At 43.1% G+C, this 23,652-nt stretch overlaps 1 protein-coding gene across 1 annotated transcript; it reads left to right on the forward strand.

The window, feature by feature from the left end:
* The first annotated feature begins 733 nt into the window (after window positions 1–733).
* On the forward strand, window positions 734–23,213 carry cln5 (CLN5 intracellular trafficking protein). The gene is made up of 4 exons (XM_055636742.1): window positions 734–948; window positions 6,207–6,381; window positions 9,940–10,165; window positions 20,607–23,213. Exons 1-4 carry the CDS (start codon window positions 848–850, stop codon window positions 21,095–21,097), a joined length of 993 nt encoding a protein of 330 aa, XP_055492717.1. The 5' UTR covers window positions 734–847; the 3' UTR covers window positions 21,098–23,213.
* Window positions 23,214–23,652: the final 439 nt, after the last annotated feature.

Genomic DNA, 23,652 nt, shown 5'->3' on the forward strand with positions numbered 1-23,652 from the left:
ACTTTAACCACATGTGATTGTTTCAATTACAAATCTCAAATTGTGGAGTACAGAGGCAAATAAATAAACGATGGGTCTTTGTCCCAATCATTGTGGAGGGCACCGTATCTCCAGTCCCCTTCTTGACCTCCTGATTTCCTTTTTCTGCTTGCTCCTTAGTACACTAAAGTCCTCCAGAGATACACTTGATCCCAGCTGCTTATACCTGCCCTATGCCTCCTTCTTACTATCGACTAGAGCCCCAATTACCCTCACCATCCGTTCTTCCTTAAGCAACAAAACAAAACTCCCAACAGATTTGTCAGGCAAAATCTCCCTTTAACAAAACCATGCTGACTTCGGCCTATTCTCCCTCTTGGCAAGCTATGGTTTCAAATGTCTTATCTAACAGGCTAAAATACATTTACTCTCATAATTGTGTTTTTTTAAGAGTTCCAGTAGGTCACGTATTGTTCTTTTTCTGCACTCACACGCTATTTATTCGTATGTAACTGCTGATGAGCATGAGCCCCTCGCCCATGAAACAGCCTGGTGCCCTAAACCAGGGAAACAAATATCCGACTGAATGCACGGTGATATAATTAAATATTTGCATTTGTACTGTGGAGGGATTTAGAATTGCATAAACTTTATTTCCGTTTGCAGATTGCAGAATTGCATAAACGTTATTTCCGTTTGCAGATTCTTTTTGTTTTAATCTAGCTGCAGCCTCGCTGCCTGTTTGTGAGCCGGGACTGGGTCAGAGGAGCTGATAGTTCAGAGAGGAGTTCGCGGCTCAGGAAGCGATTCATGTGACTCCGGCTGGGAAGGAGGAACCAGCGGCGAGCCCGGTGTCGGGGGCTGCAGGATGGGCAGCGAGCTGCGGGGCTTCATCTGCCTCTGGCTGCTGCTGCGGCTGCTGCAAGTCTCCCGAGCAGACAAGCAGCAGACGTGGCCGGTCCCTTACAGGTGAGCTGCTTCGCACAGAGTGTGTCCCACTCCCAGCATTGGTGTTGAACCGAGCGGAAGTGTTTCCTCAAGCCTGCACCAGCAATGCATTTAAAATAAACCCACGACTTGTTTTGCATAAGCTTGTGTTTACACTCTCGCGGAAAACTCTCACCAAAGTCCAGAAAGTATTTTAATTGGCTGAAAGATAAGACTTGGCCGGGCCAACAGGACTGAAACGTCAATAACAACAATTCATCTTTGGTGTGGGCCCAACGCTGATACAAATACTCTCTTAGGTAGAGAGGTTTATTTTTTAATATTCCGTTTCATGCATTCAACTAAATGCATGTACTGAATTTTTGGTTTTCAAATTCAGTTCCCAAAAAGGAGAAACTGGGGCCAAGACGTAGCGCATGTTACTCAGATAACATCAACAACTACCATGCTACTCGATTATACATTGTAAGATGTGTACACTTCTACATATTTCAAAAAATATACGTTACTTGTAAAAAAAAGTCATGCAAAAATCCATACAAACATTTGTTAATGTAGCAACTTGCAGAGGGGGAAACAAGGCAAAGTAGATGTCTCTACAATGATGCACACGTGATCAAATGATCATAAACGGTCACAATTTATATACTGCATGTAGTTAATGGTCACAAGGAAAGATGGCACCTTTGCATTTTATTTGATTCTGAAAGCCTTTATCCTCTCGTCTACAGCAACATGCAAACAAATTTTCATTTGATTTGGGCCTTTTGACTCAGATCAAGGGAATTATTGGGTGCTTGAGTTGTGAGCGATAATTTTCCATTTGTTTTTTTTAATATGTGAATTTTTTTTTAAACTGCTTATACTATAAATGTAAAATTAAAAAAATGAAAATTAAAAAAGAAAATTCAGCGCAGATAGACACAAAATGCTGGGGTAACTCAACGGGACAGGTAGCATCTCTGGAGAGAAGGAATGGGTGATGTTTTGGGTCAAGACCTTTAGGACCGAGAGCACACTCAGCGAGGTAGGTGGCATTTTGTACAAGGAGAAACAATTGATGTTTCATTTTCTTGATTCTTTATCCAAGTGAAGGGTTCTGGACTTGAAACATTAACTCTTTCTCTTTCCACAGACACTATCTGACTAGCTGAGTGATTCCAACCTTTTTTTTAATTTCTACACTTATTTGGGCAAAGTTAAGTTAGACGAGGGCCTTTTCCTGATATATTAAAATATAAAATTGCATTAGTGCTGTATTTTACTTAATAATCTATGTTAGTGCCGGATTTGAAATGACTGACTTCAATGGATTTGTGTATGTTGAGTTTGAGCACGGTCACGGGCACAGGGTTCGATCCCGACTACGGGTGCTGTGTGTATGGAGTTTGTACATTCTCCCCGTGATCTGCGTGGGTTTTCTCCGAGATCTTCGGTTTCCTCCCACACTCGAAAGGCGTACAGGTTTGTAGGTTAATTGGCTTGATAAATGTAAAAATTGTCCAACTTCCAGTATAGTCCCGGGTGGACTCTTCAGAAGGTACAAGCATAAAGATGTTAGAAATAGAAACAAGAGATGGACAAAGCTCTGTTGTTCACTATGATCTTGCCTGATCCTGTGTCTTAAGCCTATTTTCCACCAAATTTCCAAGGAACTTTCTGCTCAATGGTTGAACATTCAAGCTTTTCAGAGGGAGAATTTTAGACACAGTCCTCAGCACAGAGATATTTCTCCTAATCTCGGTCCTAAATGACTGATCTCATTGTGAGATTATGTTCTTTGCTTCTCGAAACATGACATGAAGATGAGTCTACCTGTGATGGATACCACGGTTGGGACCCGCTCATGCAAATCTCTTAAGTAAAATTGAAGCCGGCCTACTCAATGTTGTGAAGTATTGTTTCTGCATGAGCTACCCGACTTTAATTGCTGGGTGGCAGTGTGAACTGTGAGGAGAATGCTATGAGAATGCAGAGTGACTTGGCCAGGTTGGGTGAGTGGGAAGATGCATGGCAGATGCAGTTTAATGTGGATAAATGTGAGGTTATCCACTTTGGTAGCAAAAACAGGAAGGCAGATTATTATCTAAATGGTGTCAAGTTGGTAAAAGGGGAAGTACAACAGGATCTGGGGGTCCTTGTTCATCAGTCACTGAAAGTAAGCATGCAGATACAGCAGGCAGTGAAGAAAGTGAATGGCATGTTGGCCTTCATAACAAGAGTAATTGAGTATAGGAGCAAAGAGGCCCTTCTGCAGATGCACAGGAGGTGTGAGACCACACCTGGAGTATTGTGTGCAGTTTTGGTCCCCTAATTTGAGGAAAGACATTCTTGCTATTGAGGAGTGCAGCGTAGGTTTACAAGGTTAATTCCCAGGATGGCGGGACTGTCATATGATGAGAGAATGGAGCAGCTGGGCTTGTACACTCTGGAATTTAGAAGAATGAGAGGGGATCTTATAGAAACATACAAGATTATTAAGGGTTTGGACACGCTAGAGGCAGGAAACATGCTCTCGATGTTGGGGGAGACCAGAACCAGGGGCCACAGTTTAAGAATAAAGGGTAAGCAATTTAGAACGGAGATGAGGAAATTTTCACACAGAGAGTTGTGAGTCTGGAATTCCCTGCCTCAGTTTCTCTGGATACTTTCAAGAGAGAGCTAGATAGGGCTCTTAAAGGGGGAGAAGGCAGGAACGGGGTACTGATTGGGGATGATCAACCATGATCACATTGATTGGCGATGCTGGCTCGAAGAGCAGAATGGCCTACTCCTGCACCTGTTGTCTGGTTGCCTCACCTATAGGTGAGGCAACATCTATGGAGCACAGGAAATAGGCGACTTTTCGGGTCAAGACCCTTCTTCAGACTGATGTGGGGGTGGGGTGGGGGAAGGTAGAAGAAAGGAAGAGGTGGAGAAAGTGGGCTGTGGGAGAGCTGGGAAGGGGAGGGGAATGAAGGAGAAAGCAGGGAGAGCTGGGAAGGGGAGGGGAATGAAGGAGAAAGCAGGGACTACCTGAAATTGGAGTAGTCAATGTTCATACCGCTGGGGTGTAAACTACCCAAGCAAAATATGAGGTGCTGCTCCTCCAATTGATGGTGGGCCTCACTCAGGCCATGGAGGAGGCCCAGGAAAGAAAGATCGGATTCGGAATGGGAGGGGGAGTTGAAGCGCTGAGCCACCGGGAGATCAGGTTGGTTATTGCAAACCGAGAGGAGGTGTTGGGCGAAGCGATCGCCAAGCCTACACTTGGTCTCACCAATGTGGAGCAGCTGACACCTAGAGCAGCGGATGCAATAGATGAGGTTGGAGGAGGTGCAGGTGAACCTCTGCCGCACCTGGAAAGACTGCTTCAGTCCTTGGATGGAGTCAACCCGGAAGGTAAAGCGACAAGTGTAGCATTTCCTGCGGTTGCAAGGGAAAGTGCCAGGAGAGGGGGTGGTTTGGGTGGGAAGATGTGGCCAGTGGTGGGATCCCATTGGAGGTGGCGAAAATGTCAGGGGATTATCTTTTGTGGTAGACAAAAATGCTGGAGAAACTCAGCGAGTGAGGCAGCATCTATGGAGCGAAGGAATAGGTGACGTTTCTGGTAGACAAGGATAAAAGTCAGGGATTGGATAACTAAATAACCTCTACTGAGAAAAGTGAAATAAATAGTTTTCTGTGGTAATGCACTAAATCCTTATTCTTCCTTTATTTTCTCGGTTTAAATATTTAATTTTTAAATTCCACAACAGCTGATACAGGGCTACAGAGTCCAAAATGCGGTTACACCCAAAATTAAAATCTACCCTGATTCAAAAACTGGTAGAGAGCTGGTCTCCAAGCAAGAGATTTATTCCCATCACAGAATGTTGGGATAATACCAAAATAACAGGTTAATATCCAGAAGCTAGACACAAAACGCTAGTGTAACTCAGCGGGACAGTAACTCAGCGAGACTGGTCTGAGGAGCGGTCCTGACCTAAAACGTCACCCATTCCTTCTCTCCCGAGATGCTGCCTGTCCTGCTGAATTACTCCAGCTTTTTGTGTCCATCTTCGGTTTAAACAAGCATTTGCAGTTCCTCCATTCAGGTTAATAGCCAGTGCTTTATAAAGCGTTTAATTTAGCCTAGTTAATTAATCCTGACCAATATTAAACACACGATACGACCACAAATTAAAAAGATCACACTGCAATAGCCCACCATGGCAGTATTTTCACCACCGATTTTAGTCAAGCAGTTTCATACACTGGACAATTTGAATAAATAGGCTGCTGTAACAAATTGCTTGAATGTTAAAACCAAGACACTAATGGATAATCTTGAGCATGTGCTCATTTATAAAGCTGCAGATCATGGATATAAATGAATGTCAAACAAAGCCAGCTCCATCTGAATGCAGGATCTGTATTGCTGATCTCATACAATGAGCAATGCAACTGATTCAACATATAAACCTTACAATGCATGATCCACATGAGTTACACTTGGCAGTCGCTGATCATACATAGAAACATAGAAAATAAGTGCAGGAGTAAGCCATTCGGCCCTTCGAGCCTGCACCGCCATTCAATATGATCATGGGTGATCATCCAACTCGGTATTTTATTTTATTTTTTTTTTTCAAGCACTATGGAAGTTTATTGGAGTGAAAGTACAATACAAGATGTTTTGGCAAAAGGGAGCAGAAAAAGACTTGGAAGGAATTCACTCGCACAATAATATACAATTCTGGAAAGTTATTTGTGGAGAGGGAAAGTATTAATGTTTCAGATGGGCCGCCACAAATTTTCCGGCACCTTCTTTAATCCGGACAAAATTATGAGAGTGCCCTGAACATTCCACCCGGAAGTCCCCCCCAAAAAAATGGTGCCTAGGCCGTGTCTCGACCTCATCGGGACTTCCGTAGCTGATTGGCGGGTGGAATTTGCCCCCCCCCTGCGGCCGGGGCTCTGGATGATGTGCTGGCCATGGTTGTGCGCATGTGCAGGGGGAGGATGTGCAGTGCGCATGTGCAAGGCGGCCAGCCGTGCCGGCAGGTGAGGAGCGGCCGGAGTGGGAAAACTCTCGGCCCGGACACGGATGGTGGGCGGAGACGGAGAGTGACAGAGAGAGAGAGAGATAGAGAGGGGAGCCAAGCCGGGCAAAATGACACGGCTTTTCGGTTTTCCGGCGGGACTTTTGGTGGCCATTGGCACCCGGGCAACCGTTAATTTCTTGTATAAATTTGTGGAATGGTTTCTCTTCTTTGCTAATTTCACCATAGTATTTGATGGCATTCTGTTCTTTTCAGACGCTACGATCATCGGCCCACTCCTGATCCATTCTGTCAGCCCAAATATCCCTTCTGCCCTACAGGCTCTCCTAATGGGGAGATACCTCAACTGAAAGACCAGGATCACATTGAAGTTTATCGGCTTCAGACTCCAGTCTGGAAGTTCAAATATGGAGATCTTCTGGGACATTTTGTGAGTGTTTTGAATTATTAATTCTTCTTTACGACAAGAAATCTGTCAGTTTTCTTTTTCTGCAGGTGTGATCTCATCTGTTTCCTGTACTATTGTAGCAAGGCTTTCCTACTATTTTATTTTCTCTTTCTTGCTATTACGATGCGAAAATGCATTAAACTCCTCGCATGTCTTGTTTCCAATAGGCCTAAAATATAATTGTTTCTGTCAGGAAAAGTATGTTTTATTTCACATTTAAATTTCTTGATGAGATGACCAAAACAAGTAACGATAGGACAGAGGATAATGTCTTAATGGACAGAATCAAAAAGCTGGAGTAACTCAGCGGGTCAAACAGCATCTCTGGAGAAAAGGAATAGGTGACATTTCTGGTCAAGACCCTTCTTCAGACAGTCTATGTAGACCTTAGCATGGCCTTTGACAAGGTCTTGCATGGTAGGCTAATTCAGAAGGTTAGATTACATGGTATTCAGGCTGAGATTGCAATTTGCAGACTGAATTGGCTTGGTGGTAGGATCAGAGGGTGGTAGTGGGAGGTTGCTTTTCAGATTGGAGACCTATAAACAGTTTTGTGCCACAGAAATTGCTGCTGAGTGCTTTTTTTGGTAACATTTATTTATTTGCCTCTGTACTCCACAATTTGAGATTTGTAATAGAAAAAAAAAATCATATGTGGTTAAAGTGCACATTGTCAGATTTTAATAAAGGCCATTTTCATACATTTTGGTTTCACCATGTAGAAATTACAGCAGTGTTTATACATAGTGCCCCCATTTCAGGGCACCATAATGTTTGGGACACAGCAATGTCATGTAAATGAAAGTAGTCATGTTTAGTACTTTGTTGCATATCCTTTGCATGCAATGACTGCTTGAAGTCTGCGATTCATGGACATCACCAGTTGCTGGGTGTCTTCTCTGGTGATGCTCTGCTAGGCCTGTATTACAGCCATCTTCAGCTTATGAATGTTTTGAGGGCTAGTGCCCTTCAGTTTTCTCTTCAGCATATAAAAGGCATGCTCAATTGGGTTCAGATCGGGTGATTGACTTGACCACACAAGAACTGGCCATTTTTTAGCTTTGAAAAACTCATTTGTTGCTTTAGCAGTATGTTTGGGATCATTGTCTTGCTGTAGAATGAACCGCCAGCCAATGAGTTTTGAGGCATTTGTTTGAACTTGAGCCGATATGCTGTGTCTATACACTTCAGAATTCATTATGCTACTACCATCAACAGTTGTATCATCAATGAAGATAAGTGAGCCAGTACCTTCAGCAGCCATACATGAAGGCCTTAACACCCCCACCACCGTGTTTCACAGATGAGGTGGTATGCTTTGGATCTTGGGCAATTCCTTCTTTCTTCCATACTTTGCCCTTGCCATCACTCTGATATGTTAATCTTTGTCTTATCTGTCCGCAAGACTGTTTTCCAGAACTGTGGATGCTCTTTTAAGTAATTCTTGGCAAACTGTAACCTGACCATCCTATTTTTGCGGCTAACTAGTGGTTTGCATCTTGCAGTGTAGCATCTGTATTTCTATTCAGTTGATTTTGGTAAGGCTAAGGTTTGGCTGATGTCTCTAATAGTTGTATTCTTGTTCCTCACTCATAATGGCTTCTTTGATTTCAATGGCACAACTTAGGTCCTCATGTTGATAAACAGCATTAAAAGTTTCCAAAGGTGACGGAAAGACTGGAGGAAAGACTAGGTGCTGAGAGCTCTCTTATACCTGCGTGAAAGAGGCAATTAAACACATCTGAGCATTTACAAACACCTGTGAAGCTATGTGTCTGAAACATTATGGTGCTCTGAACTGGGGGTCCATATATAAACACAGCTGTAATTTCCACATGGTGAAACCAAAATGTATAAAAATACCCTTTAATACAATCTGACCATGTGCACTTTAACCACATGTGATTTGTTTCTATTACAAATCTCAAATTGTGGAGGCAGGGACAAATAAATAAATGATGTGTCTTTGTCCCAAACATTATGGAGGGCACTGTACATATATAGTTCCATCAAAGAGGCTACATAGGTAGACAGAGTGGTAAAGACAGCACATGGTTTGCTTGCCTTCATTGGTTGAGGCAAAGTATAGGAGTTCAGATGTCATATTATAGTTGTACGAACTATTGGTTAGTTTCCACTTTTAAGTCATTGGAATATTGTGGCAGTTCTGGTCACCATGTTATAGGAAATATGTCATTAAGCTAGAGAGGGTGCAAAGAAGATTTAGACAGTAGACAATTTAGACAGTAGACAGCAGGAATAGGGCATTCGAGCCAGCATCACCATTCAATGTGATCATGGCTGATCATCCCCAATCAGTACCCCGTTCCTGCCTTCTCCCCATATCCCCTGACTCTGCTATTTTAAGAGCCTTATCTAGCTCTCTCTCGAAAGCATCCAGACAACCCCCTTCCACCGCCCTCTGAGGCAGAGAATTCCACAGAATCTCCACTCTCTGTGAGAAAAAGTGTTTCATCGTCTCCGTTTTAAATGGCTTACTCCTTATTCTTGAACTGTTGCCCCTGGCTCCCCCAACATCGGGAACATGTTTCCTGCCTTTAGCGTGTCCAAACCCTTAACAATCTTATATGTTTCAGTGAGATTACCTCTCATCCTTCTAAACTCCAGAGTGTACAAGCCCAACCGCTCCATTCTCTCAGCATATGGCAGTCCCGCCATCCCAGGAATTAACCTTGTAAACCTACGCTGCACTCTCTCAATAGCAAGAATGTCCTTCCTCAAATTAGGGGACCAAAACTGTACACAATACTCCAGGTGTGGTCTCACAAGGGCTCAGTACAACTGCAGAAGGACCTCTTTGCTCATCATTTGCAGGAATGTTACCTAGACTGGAGGACTTGTTATTGAATAGATGGGAATTGTTTCTTCTTGGAGCGAAAGTTAGTTAAGGGTGATATTAGAGAGATTTACAAAGTTAATGGGCATGTAGGGTAGATTGCCTTATTCCCAGGGTAGGGGAAGTTTAAAACTCAAGGGCATAGGTTTAAGGTTAGAGGAGATTTAAAGGGGATCAGAGGGACAAGCTTTCCACACTGGGTAGTAGATGGATCGAATGAGGTGCCAGAGGAGCTGGTCGAGGCTGGGACAATCACAACATTTAGTTACATGGATAAGAAACATTTGGTAGGACAATGGCCAATGTTGCTCTGGTTTCCTCCCAAATTTGTAAATTGATCCTGTGTAGGATAGCATGTGTGTAAGCGGTGATCGCTGATCGGCACGGACTCGGTTGGCCGAAGGGCCTGCTTCCATTCTTTATCTCTAAATTCTAAAGTAATATTTGAATTTTTAACTTTACCAGGAGGTTGGATGAGGAAGTTAGTGACACACATTGCCTTTTTATTTTTTTGAATTATAAAAGTTCCATTAAAAAAATTCAATTTTGTGTAAATTATTCACCTTTAATGAAGTGGATAAGGAAACCTTGTCAAAAGTTAAAGTATATGTGGATTATATTTGGGGTTAACTTTAAAACATAGGTCATTTCTTGCACCTTATCAGTTTTTACACTCTTCACAGCATATTATGCATGATGCTATTGGCTTCAGGAGCACCTTGACAGGTAAAAACTACACCATGGAGTGGTATGAACTCTTTCAACTTGGAAACTGCACTTTTCCACATCTTCGACCCGGCATAGCTGCTCCTTTCTGGTGCAATCAAGGAGCCGCCTGTTTCTTTGAGGGAATAGATGACCTACATTGGAAAGAAAATGGATCCTTGGTGAAAGTTTCTGAAGTATCTGGTAAGTGCACAAGGATCAATTGGTTGTCCAGGAATGAACTTCCACTGCATTAAATGGGAAAGGATGAAATATAAGAGTATGTTAACATGAATCAAAATGTGTTATGTTTCTTGAAAATGTTTAAAATCCAATACAATTATTTTCTCAAAATACAGGAGGCTAGTGAGTCTGAAAACTCATCAGTTCCATTTTCTCACTTGTTTCCCTGTAACCTATTCCCCTTCACATATCCATCAAACATCCTCGTTCCTCCACATATCTCTGCTGCTGATGGCAAATATGTTACAGAGAGAATCTAAGATGACTTGCTAAGAGGGAAATCTTGAATCTTGAATCTTTTATTATTCTTTTGAATTTTTGATAGTGAAGAACAATAATGGTGAAATGCAATGTTGTCATAAGTTGGCTTTTTAATTATGAAACCAGCCTTGCATAGGAACTTAATGAGTAAAGATTTGCAGTTGAGCTCATTATGTGCTAAATTAGAAATGTACAGTTTGTATTGATCTGCTTGCAATGGGATTGTTTGTGCAGAAGTAGTTTATCCGACGGGTGGCTTTCCAATTTTGAGCATGCAAATGATGTAGACCATGAAAGTAGACTTGCCGATGGGATCAGTGGTAGCTGAAATACGGCAATCAGCCTTTGCATTTTTCCTGCCCTTCTCTGTATTACCAAGGACAGAAACTCGGGTTAGTTACCTTGTACACCGTATGCTTAAGAAAATAGCTAAAGTGTAAAGTATAGGCAGAGAATGGATGGCTTTGCTGTTGAGTCTGGAGTCTTGTGCAAAATCTCAACTCTTAGCCAAATTATTTATTGTAATAGGGGACTCTATAGTCAGGGGGTCGGATAGGCGATTCGGTGGACGCAGACAGGAGTCCCGGATGGTAGTTTGCCTCCCTGGTGCCAGGGTCAGGGATGTGTCTGAACGGGTCCAAGAAATCCTGAAATGGGAGGGAGAGGAGCCTGAGGTTGTGGTGCATATAGGTACCAACGACATAGGTAAAAAAAGAGAAGAGGTCCTGAAAGAAGAATTTAGGGAATTAGGTAGAGAGTTAAGGAGAAGGACTGCAAAGGTAACAATCTCAGGATTACTGCCTGTGCCACGCGACAGTGAGAGTAGAAATGGAGCGAAGTGGAGGATAAATGAGTGGATGAGGGACTGGTGCAGTAGGTATGGATTCAAGTTTCTGGATCATTGGGACCTCTTTTGGGGAAGGTGCGACCTGTACAGAAAGGACGGGTTGCACTTGAACTCGAGGGGGACCAATATCCTGGCGGGGACATTTGCAAAGGCTACTGGGGAGACTTTAAACTAGTATGGTTGGGGGGAGGGACTCAAATTGGTTAAGCTAGCTCAATTTGGGAACTCTGACCCAAAATGTAGGGGAGAGAGAAGAAAAAGACAATAAACAGAGAATAAGAGAGGGTGGGTTTCTTAAATGTGTATATTTTAATGCTAGGAGCATTGTAAGAAAGGTGGATGAACTTAGAGCCTGGATTGACACCTGGAAGTATGATGTTGTGGCGATCAGTGAAACATGGTTGCAGGAGGGCTGTGATTGGAAACTAAATATTCCAGGATTTCGTTGCTTCAGGTGTGATAGAATTGGAGGGGCAAGAGGTGGAGGTGTTGCATTGCTTATCAGGGAAGATATTACAGCAGTGCTTTGGCAGGATAGATTAGAGGGCTCGTCTAGGGAGGCTATTTGGGTGGAACTGAGAAATGGGAAAGGGGTAGCAACACTTATAGGGGTGTATTATAGACTGCCAAATGGGGAGCGAGAATTGGAAGAGCAAATATGTAAGGAGATTGCAGATATTAGTAGTAAGCACAAGGTAGTGATTGTGGGAGATTTCAATTTTCCACACATAGACTGGGAAACACATTCTGTAAATGGGCTGGATGGGTTGGAGTTTGTAAAATGTGTGCAGGATAGTTTTTTTGCAGCAATACATAGAAGTACCTACTAGAGAAGGGGCGGTGCTGGACCTCCTGTTAGGAAATGAGACGGGTCAGGTGGCAGAGGTATGCGTTGGGGAACAGTTCGGGACCAGTGATCACAATACCATTAGTTTCAATATAATTATGGAGAGGGGCAGAACTGGACCTAGGGTTGAGATTTTTGATTGGAGAAAGGCTAACTTTGAGGAGATGCGAAAGGATTTAAAAGGAGTAAATTGGGACATTTTGTTTTATGGGAAAGATGTGGAAGAGAAATGGAGTACATTTAAAGGTGAAATTTTAAGAGTACAGAATCTTTATGTCCCTGTTCGGTTGAAAGGAAATAGTAAAAATAGGAAAGAGCCATGGTTTTCAAGGGAAATTGGACACTTGGTTCGGAAAAAAAGGGAGATCTACAATAATTATAGGCAGCATGGAGTAAATGAGGTGCTTGAGGAGTATAAAGAATGTAAAAAGAATCTCAAGAAAGAAATTAGAAAAGCTAAAAGAAGATATGAGGTTGCTTTGGCAAGTAAGGTGAAAGTAAATCCAAAGGGTTTCTACAGCTATATTATAAAAGTGGATAAGTCTCCAGGTCTGGACAGGATATTCCCTAGGACATTGAGGGAAGTCAGTGTAGAAATAGCAGGGGCTATGACAGAAATATTTCAAATGTCATTAGAAATGGGAATAGTGCCGGAGGATTGGCATACTGCGCATGTTGTTCCATTGTTTAAAAAGGGGTCCAAGAGTAAACCTAGCAATTATAGACCTGTTAGTTTGAGGTCAGTGGTGGGCAAATTAATGGAAAGGATACTTAGAGATAATATATATAAGCATCTGGATAAACAGGGTCTGATTAGGAACAGTTAACATGGATTTGTGGAAGGTCATGTTTGACTAATCTTCTTGAATTTTTTGAAAAGGTTACTCGGGAAATTGATGAGTGTAAAGCAGTGGATGTTGTATATATGGACTTTAGTAAGGCCTTTGACAAGGTTCCTCATGGAAGGTTGGTTAAGAAGGTTCAATGGTTGGGTATTAATGGTGGAGTAGCAAGATGGATTCAACAGTGGCTGAATGGGAGATGTCAGAGAGTAATGGTAGATGGTTATTTGTCAGGTTGGAGGCCAGTGACGAGTGGGGTGCCACAGGGATCTGTGTTGGGTCCACTGTTGTTTGTCATGTACATCAATGATCTGGATGATGGTGTGGTAAATTGGAATATTAAGTATGCAGATGATACTAAGATAGGAGGGGTTGTGGATAATGAAGTAGATTTTCAAAGTGTACAGAGAGATTTATGCCAGTTGGAAGAGTGGACTGAAAGATGGCAGATGGAGTTTAATGCTGATAAGTGTGAGGTGCTACATCTTGGCAGGACAAATCAAACTAGGCCGTACATGGTAAATGGTAGGGAATTGAAGAATGCAGGTGAACAGAGGGATCTGGGAATAATGGTGCACAGTTCCCTGAAAGTGGAATCTCATGTAGATAGGGTGGTAAAGAAAGCTTTTGGTGTTCTGGCCTTTATACATCAGAGCATTGAGTATAGAAGTTGAGATGTAATGTTAAAATTGTACAAGGCATTGGTGAGGCCAATTCTGGAGTATGGGGTACAATTTTGGTCGCCTAATTATAGGAAGGATGTCAACAAAATAGAGAGAGTACAGAGGAGATTTACTAGAATGTTGCCTGGGTTTCAGCAACTAAGTTACAGAGAAAGGTTGAACAAGTTAGGGCTTTATTCTTTGGAGCGCAGAAGGTTAAGGGGGGACTTGATAGAGGTCTTTAAAATGATGAGAGGGATAGACATAGAGTTGACGTGGATTAGCTTTTCCCACTGAGAGGAGGGAAGATGCAAACAAGGGGACATGACTTGAGAATTAAGGGACAGAAGTTTAGGGGTAGCATGAGGGGGAACTTCTTTACTCAGAGTGGTGGCTGTGTGGAATGAGCTTCCAGTGAAGGTGGTGGAGGCAGGTTCGTTTTTATCATTTAAAAATGAATTATTGAAGCAGAAATAATATGAGAATGCTTCATTGAGCATAATTCCGACTGGTAACTACTCACTTCGTCCGAGCACGCGTCATGCAAGCTATCTTGAATGACCACCTAAACTGTCATTTGGCAACCAAAAAAGCTGCCAAGGTTGCCCGGCTGGCAACAGGGAAAAAAAGTTAAGCGAGAGCCCTGAGGTATTGCCACAGACAGCTTTGGAGGCCAAGTCAATGGATGTTTTTAAGGCAGAGATTGACAGATTCTTAATTAGTAATTGTGTCAGGGGTTTTAGGGAGAAGGCAGGAGAATGGGGTTGAGAGGGGAAGGTAGATCAGCCATGATTGAATGGCAGAGTAGACTTGATGATCCAAATGGCCGCATTCTGCGCCTATAATTTATGAACATATTCATAGAGGGACGAGACCAGAGCCAGTAAAACAGCCCTGTTACAGACTGGACTCAAAATAGTGGTTTAAGGTTTAAATAGCTAGTTCCATGCCCCTTGACATTCCCCCTACCACAGCCCCACTCTCACCATCCCTGTGGTTGCAGCTATGGGACGATCAAGGCTTGGGAACAACTCGAAGATTGTGCTAGACATCGTTCACTCCCAAGACTAGAACATCAACAAGCACACTCCTATATATTTGTGTAGTCATCCCTAAACCTTCTCACTGCCTTCAGCCGACATAACATTAGAACACGAACTAGAAGCAATGGTAGGTAATTCTGTTTCAAATGACTGCTGCAAAAAGACAATGAATTTATGGCGCCTTTTTTAAGGAGGGGGGAGGGGTGGAAACATGTCCAAATGTACTCTATTGAATTTGTTCTACGGTGAAAATTGCAGAATTAATGTTACATTAATGAGAGACATGGAGCGTGAAATAACCTCCATGTGATATACGACACAGTGAATAGATTAACACTGAATACATTTAGTTAGGTAACTTTCAATGAAGTAGGTCCATCTTCTTGTCTTATATGCCCGTACAAGTGGCACAATAACACAGCCAGTAGCATTGCTGCCTCAAAGCTCCAGTGTAATCCTGACCTCCAATCCTGTCTGGAGTTTGTATGTTCTCGTAATTGGGTGAACCTCTGGGTGCTCCAGTTTGCTCCCATAAACCTAAGCCAAAGTTGGTAGATTAATTGGACAGTATAAATTGTTGCTAGAGAGTAGGTGATTGATAGCAGCTGGGGGAAATGAATAGGAATATGGGAGATTACAATGGGATTGGCAATGGGTCAGTGTAAATGGGAATTGATGATCAGTGCAGAATAAATGGGCCACACAGCCCTTTGCTGTGATTGAGTCGGAGAAAGACTATTACATTATTTTGTGTTTTGCTCAGCATTGCAATAAGATTTACATTTTACTCGAAACACCATGAAGCAGCTTGACCCATTATTTTCTTTGCGTATTCAACTTGCAGTCCGTGCTCTTGCCCCTCCACACTCTCCTGTGATGGATGTGGAGCACCAAGCGAGCTGTCCCCACCAATCCATCCATGAAACATAGAAACATAGAAAATAGGTGCAGCAGTAGGCCCTTCGAGCCTGCACCGCCATTCAATATGATCATGGCTGATCATCCAACTCAGTATCCTGTACCTGCCTTCTCTCCATACCCCCTGATCCCTTTAGCCACAAGGGCCACATCTAACTTCCTCTTAAATATAGCCAATTAACTGGCCTCAACTACCTTCTGTGGCAGAGAATTCCAGAGATTCACCACTCTCTGTGTGAAAAATGTTTTTCTCATCTCGGTCCTAAAAGATTTCTCCCTTATCCTTAAACTGTGACCCCTTGTTCTGGACTTCCCCAACATCGGGAACAATCTTCCTGCATCTAGCCTGTCCAACCCCTTAAGAATTTTGTAGGTTTCTATAAGATCCCCCCTGAATCTTCTAAATTCTAGCGAGTACAAGCCGAGTCTATCCAGTCTTTCTTCATATGAAAGTCCTGACATCCCAGGAATCAGTCTGGTGAGCCTTCTCTGTACTCCCTCTATGGCAAGAATGTATTTTCTCAGGTTAGGAGACCAAAACTGTACGCAATACTCCAGGTGTGGTCTCACCAAGACCCTGTACAACTGCAGTAGAACCTCCCTGCTCCTATACTCAAATCCTTTTGCTATGAATCCTAACATACCATTCGCTTTCTTCACTGCCTACTGGCAGTGAAGAAAGTCCGGAAGTGGCGGCGCTGTTAACAGCTGCGGCTCGCCTGCAGTCCGTCTGTCTTTACTTTTTTCTGTTGTATTTTTTGTCTTGTTTTGGTTAAGTTTTAGTTTGTTGGGTTCTGTTAGAGGGGGTGAAACGTTCTCCGTCTCTTCCTTCGGGGGTATGCGACTTTTTCGTGTCGTATCCCCCTTCTCTGCCTCCGTCTGCGCTGAGGCCTAATGGCGGAGCTGGTGGCCTCCAACCTGCGACCGACCCCGAGGCTCTGGAGGCAGAGCCAGCCAGGACTTACCAACGAGAGGCTGGCCGTCTTCGGGGCTAAGGCAGCGGTGGCCCGACTTGCTGGTGCGGCGTTCTGGCTTTCGGCGGCGGCCTGGAGCTGATGCAGCGGGGCTCGGAGCTGAGACTGCGGGACCCGGAGCTGGGGCGGAGCGGAGACTGCGGGACCTGGAGCTGGGGCGGCTGCCCGGAGCTGATGCTGTGGCGGGCCGTCTCGGAGCGGAGACGGCGTTCCGGCTTTCGGCGGCGGCGACATCACCACGGAGGTCCGCTGGACTGGAGAGCGGCATCTTCGGCCTGGATCGATCGCCTCAGCGCAGAGGGAGAACAAGGAGGGAAGAGACGGAGACTAAGACTTTGCCTCCATCACAGTGAGGATGTGCTTGGTGAACTCACTGTGGTGGATGTTTAATTTGTGTTTATTGTATGTTTTGTTATTATTGATTCTGTGTATGACTGCAGGCAACATAATTTTGTTCAGACCGAAAGGTCTGAATGACAATAAAGGATCTATCTATCTATCTACTGCACCTGCATACACACCTTCAATGACTGGTGTACCATGACACCCAGGTCTCGTTGCATCTCCCCCTTTCCTAATCGGCCACCATTCAGATAATAGTCTACTTTCCTGTTTTTGCCACCAAAGTGGATAACCTCACATTTATCCACATTATACTGCATCGGCCGTGCATTTGCCCACTCACCCAGCCTATCCAAGTCACCTTGCAGCCTCCTAGCATCCTCCTCACAGCTAACGCTGCCCCCCAGCTTCATGTCATCCGCAAACTTGGAGATGTTGCATTCAATTCCCTCGTCCAAATCATTAATATATATTGTAAATAGCTGGGGTACCCAGCACTGAGCCTTGCAGTACCCCACTAGTCACTGCCTGCCATTGTGAAAACGACCCGTTTACTCCTACTCTTTGCTTCCTGTCTGCCAGCCAGTTCTCTATCCACACCAATACTGAACCCCCAATACCATGTGCTTTAAGTTTGTATACTAATCTCTTATGTGGGACCTTGTCGAAAGCCTTCTGAAAGTCCAGATATAACACATCCACTGGTTTTCCTTTATCCACTCTACTAGTTACATCCTCGAAAAATTCTATAAAATTCATCAGACATGATTTACCTTTCATAAATCCATGCTGACTTTGCCCAATGAATTCACCACTTTCCAAATGTGCTGCTATCCCATCTTTAATAACTGACTCCAGCAGTTTCCCCACTACCGCTATTTGACTAACTGGTCTGTAATTCCCCGTTTTTTCTCTCCCTCCCTTTTTAAAACATGTGGTTACATTAGCTACCCTCCAATCCTCAGGAACTACTACAGAATCTAAAGAGTTTTGAAAAGTTATCACTAATGCATCCACTATTTCTGCAGCTACTTCCTTAAGTACTCTGGGGTGCAGCCTATCTGGCTATGGGGATTTATCGGCCTTTAATCCATTCAATTTACCTAACACCACTTCCTGGCTATCCTGAATTTAACAGTTCCTCCATCTCATTTGACCCCCGGTCCCCTGCTATTTCCGGCAGATTTTTTATGTCTTCCTTAGTGAAGACAGAACGAAAGTAGATATTCAATTGGTCCGCCATATCTTTGTTCCCATGATCAATTCATCTGTTTCTGACTACAAGGGACCTACATTTGTTTTAACTAATCTTTTTCTCTTCACATATCTATAAAAACTTTTGCAGTCCCTGCCAGTTTTATGTTCCCTGCCAGTTTTCTTTCATAATCTATTTTCCCTTTCCTAATTAAGCCCTTTGTCCTCCTCTGCTGGACTCTCTCCCAGTCCTCTGGTAGGCTGCTTTTTCTGGCTAATTTGTATGCTTCATCTTTTGTTTAGATACTATCCCTGATTTCTCTTGTTATCCACGGATGCACTACCTTCCCTGATTTATTATTTTGCCAAACTGGGATGAACAACTGTGGTAGTTCATCCATGCAGTCTTTAAATGCCTTCCATTGCACATCCACCGTCAACCCTTTAAGAATCAATTGCCAGTCTATCTTGGCCAATTCGCGTCTCAAAGTTACCTTTCTTTACCACTCCATCACAGGGGACAGACTTCTGACCGACATACACTACAAACCAACTGACTCTCATGGCTGTCTGGATTACACGTCTTCCCACCCTGCCCCCTGTAAAGACTCCATCCCCTACTCCCAATTCCTCCGCCTACACCGCATCTGTTCCCAGGATGAGACATTCCATACCAGGGCATCGGAAATGTCCTCGTTCTTCAGGGAACGGGGATTCCCCTCCGCCACCATAGATGAGGCTCGCACCAGGGTCTCATCCATACCCCGTAACACTGCTCTCTCTCCCCATCCCCGCACTCGCAACAAGAGCAGAGTCCCCCTGGTCCTCACCTTTCACCCCACCAGCCGGCAAATACAACACATAATCCTCCGCCATTTCCGCCACCTCCAACGTGACCCCACCACTCGCCACATCTTCCCATCTCCCCCCATGTCTGCCTTCCGCAAAGACCGCTCCCTCCGCAACTCCCTTCTCAATTCTTCCCTTCCCTCCCGTACCACCCCCGCCCCGGGCACTTTCCGTTGCAACCACAAGAAATGCAACACCTGTCCCTTCACCTCCCCCCTAGACTCCATTCAAGGTCCCAAGCAGTCGTTCCAGGTGCGACAAAGGTTCACCTGTATCTCCTCCAAACTCATCTACTGCATCCGCTGCTCTAGATGTCAGCTGATTTTCATCGGGGAGACTAAGCGGCGGTTGGGCGATCGTTTCGCCGAACACCTCCGCTCAGTCGCAATAACCTACCTGAACTCCCGGTGGCTCAGCACTTCAACTCCCCGTCCCAATCTCAATCCGACCTCTCTGTCCTGGGTCTCCTCCATTGCCAGAGTGAGCAACACCGGAAATTGGAGGAACAGCACCTCATATTCCGCCTGGGCTGCTTGCATCCTGATGGCACGAATGTTGAATTCTCCCAATTTTGCTAGCCCTTGCTGTCTCCTCCCCTTCCTTAACCCTCGAGCTGTCTCCTCCCATCCCCCCCGCCCTCGGGCTCCTCCTCCTCCCCCTTTTCCTTCCTTCTCTTCTCCCACCCCCCATCAGTCTGAAGAACGGTTTCGGCCCGAAACGTCGCCTATTTTCTTCGCTCCATAGATGCTGCTGCACCCGCTGAGTTTCTCCAGCAATTTTGTGTACCTTCGATCTTCCAGCATCTGCAGTTCCTTCTTGAATACCTTTCTTTAAGTTCAGGACCCTTGTTTCTGAATTAACAATGTCACTCTCCATCCTAATGAAGAACACAACCATATTATGGTCACTCTTGCCCAAGGGGCCACGCACAACAAGACTGCTAACTAACCCTTCCTCATTACTCAATACTCAATCTAGAATAGCCTGCTCTCTCGTTGGTTCCTCTACATGTTGGTTTAGAAAACTATCCCGCATACATTCCAAGAAATCCTCTTCCTCAGCACCCCTGCCAATTTGATTCACCCAATCTGTGTAGATTGAAGTCACCCATTATAACTGTTTTACCTTTGTTGCACGTATTTCTAATTTCCTGTTTGATGCCATCCCCAACTCCACTACTACTGTTAGGTGGCCTGTGCACAACTCCCGCTAGCGTTTTCTGCCCCTTAGTGATTCGCAGCTCTACTCATATCGATTCCAGATCCTCCAAGCTATTGTCCTTCCTTTCTATTGCGTTAATCTCCTCTCTAACCAGCAACACCACCCCACCTCCTTTTCCTTTCTGTCTATACCTCCTGAATATTCAATATATTAAAGACGTGAGTCTTCAGTGATTGTGTGGCCTCAGGTTGTGTGTTGCTGAGATTCTGGCCCAGGAACACCCTGATAGCTTTTCTTGGGAGGCAAGGATCTCAAACCTCTAGGACATCTCTAAGGGTTGCTTGGAGAGACTTTAGGCTACTGTGAATAAAACTAAATAAATAAATTTAAAAAAGTGAATAAATGTTAAGAATACATGTTAGAGTTTTATTTTAATATGTTATGTAACTCTTATTTACCCAGGTGAAATATTTAACAAAATGGCCAAATGGGTAAAGGAAGACAACAGAACTGGTATATACTACGAGACATGGACTGTTCAAGCTGATCCTAATCCTGGCTCCAAAATATGGTTTGAATCTTATGACTGTTCAGCATTTGTGTTGAGAACTTATCATGCACTGTCAAAATTAGGTGCTGTTTTTAAGAGCCCAATACAGACCAATTATACCAGAATATTTCTGTATAGTGGTGAACCTACCTATCTAGGTAATGACAGCTCCATATTTGGGCCACATGGCAACAAGACATTAGCAGAACAAATTAATTCCTTTTATCTTCCATTTAGACCTCCACATTCAGCAAAAGAATTTATAATAAGCCTTTTGGAAATAGTTGAAAAGGTTATAGTACAGAACACTTTTTACCTTTATTTTAATTATGAGTATTGGTGCCTACCAATGAAGCAACCTTATATTGAAATAACATATGAAGAAATTCCTTTACCTTCTTAACATGCACAGTTTTTGTTAGTAGACATTCATTCAGGTATTAGGAAATGTAACTTTACTAACTCCGCTAAAAATATTAATTGATTATAAAATAATGGGCACTGATTAACGCAATGATATTATTTCAAACTTCCCCAATGTTGACTTTCAAAAGTTGTTGACTGATTAACCAGATATCTAACCAGTTCCTTGAAATGATGAGTTCACAAGAATGAGCTGGAAGAGGAGGGAAATAAATGCTGTGGGATATGGTGTGATGAGAATGGATGAATATCGACAGACACACATTATGCTCTGAATTTAATTGTCTGCCTTTGACAATATTGGTGTACCATGGATTAACGTCTTCCTAAATAAAGTGTCACATTTTGTGTCCATTCTTATTCTGAAGTCTGTTAAGCCATTTTAGAGAGCAGGTGAGAATCTACCAAAATGATCGATCTTGGCCGATGTCTGATCTAGACAATGTATAGCAGGTTTTCTTCCTTGAAATACATGAGCCAGATTTATCAGCCATTAGTGTCTATGAATCACTATTACTGGCTCCTATTTTCATTACAAACCGACAATCACTTGGTTAATCCTGTGGTGGGATTCAAATGTACCTGCTAATGAATAATTTGGGCATCTGGATAATTATAGTCTAGTAACTTGACCATTTTGCTACTGCATTTGCTTTTTTTCCACTTGCTATATGTTGAATGTTTCCAATTTACATTTGTATTATCCCTTGTTTGAGTTTGTGGTGAAAACGCTCAAAATTGTCAAGGATGAATCTTGCAACAGATCCTCTACATCACTCCAATGCTAATGTTATTAAACTGAACTCACTTTTCTACTGTTAATATCACGTGGCGATATGGATTCAGTTGATTCAGTTTATTGTGCTGTTTAATAAATAGTGGATATTCTCTCTAAGTCAGGATCTTTTACTTAATGCAAACTCTCACTGGGAAATCCTGAATAATCATCATTTCCATGTTCTGCATAAATGTGTTACAAGAGCTCCCAACAAAGTGAATTAGCTGATGAATTTATCCTCACCAACCTTTCTAACTGAGAATTGACATTATGAAAATGTCTACATCTGGCAGATTGATGGCACTCTGCCAGCCCCACACTGATTTACATCAAGCTGGGTAATGAGCTTCCATCACATGGGTGGTGTCACAAACATCCTTCTGTTCAACTGCTACAACAGCACTTAATTCAGAACCAAATATCAGTCTTCTGATCAGTGTTAATATGTAAATATGTAAAGAAACAATGTTTGTTTTGCAAAGTCATTTTATATAGAATTACTTATTAACTCAGTGGGAGGGTGGCACAGATGCAGAGTTGCTGCCATTCAGTACCAGGGACACTGGTCGGATCCTGACAATGGATGCTTGTCTGTACGGAGTTTGTACATTCTCTCTGTCACAGCATAGGTTTGCTCTGAGTGCTCCTGATTCCTACCACATTCCAAAGATGTCCAGGTTTGTAGGTTGATTGGCTTCTGTAAAATTGTCCCTAGTCTGTAGAAATGGAATTAGTGTACTGGGATCACTAGTCGGCGTGGACTCGGTGGGCCGAAGGGCCTGTTTCCATGCAGTTCTCTAAGCTAAACTTTAGAGATGGGGAGATAGATGTAAACATTCAAGTGAGATACACAACAATAAGATATGGAGATCTAATTGCAAAATTAAACCTTGTTATCTGTGGTAATCTTCATTCACTAAATTGCAAACCACAACAGTAGGAATTTCTCTTTTACTGCTTGAGAATACCCCAACCCTATTGGAACGTGGTCATTCAATCTCATTGGGTGAAGAAATAGTGTTAAGAGTATTGCTGTGCCTTTGCTTATTGTGAGAAAAGCAGAGATTACCTGGAAAACACCAAGTCCTCCTTTGCATTGAAAGGTCCAGCAGATCATATAGAATTGTGCAAGTAAGTTCATTGCCTGAAGCAACTCTCTGCACCGTGCAGTGCTTTTGAAGCACTTCACTTGACACACAACTTTTGTTATTTGTATTGTTCCACAACAGGTAGAATCTTTACCTAACACACTGTTCAATGAGGATGAAATATGTTGTTACCTAAAACATATTTGAATAAAATCAGCTCTGTACATTAATGTTTATCAAATGTAGTCTTTTCACTCTCCCTGATTTTTCACCATTGGTGTTAGAATTAAAAAAAATGCCAATGCTAGATATCTGAAATAAAAACTAAATTATGTGAAGATGCTGCAAAACAGGCTGCAGTTGGGGGAGGGGGCGAAAAGGGGGGAACAAAGTTAACTGATTGGTAACCCTTGTTAATGTATATTATGAGTGGGGGGAGGCAAGGTTGCAGTTAAGTGTCTATTCTGAGAAATCATTCTTACCTCCACCCAACTTCCCATTACCACCACCATGTTCAGTGTCTTCAAACGATGACTGTTGTGATTGTGTAGCTCTTGAGTGAGAAGAGTGTGAGGATTCTTTTTCCTTTTGCAGACATGATCTCGGCAAGTGTTTAAGAGGGAACTGCAGATGCTGGAGAATCGAAGGTTACACAAAAAAGCTGGAGAA

Source organism: Leucoraja erinacea, chromosome 6, assembly GCF_028641065.1.
Source record: "Leucoraja erinacea ecotype New England chromosome 6, Leri_hhj_1, whole genome shotgun sequence".
NCBI lineage: Eukaryota > Metazoa > Chordata > Chondrichthyes > Rajiformes > Rajidae > Leucoraja > Leucoraja erinaceus.

Excerpts from the sequence above, each read along its gene's own strand:
- cln5 (XM_055636742.1), top strand. The coding sequence starts at position 848 with ATGGGCAGCGAGCTGCGGGGCTTCATCTGCCTCTGGCTGCTGCTGCGG. Across the intron at positions 949-6,206 it reads ACGTGGCCGGTCCCTTACAG|ACGCTACGATCATCGGCCCA; the intron begins GTGAGCTGCTTC and ends TGTTCTTTTCAG. Across the intron at positions 10,166-20,606 it reads GAAAGTTTCTGAAGTATCTG|GTGAAATATTTAACAAAATG; the intron begins GTAAGTGCACAA and ends TTATTTACCCAG.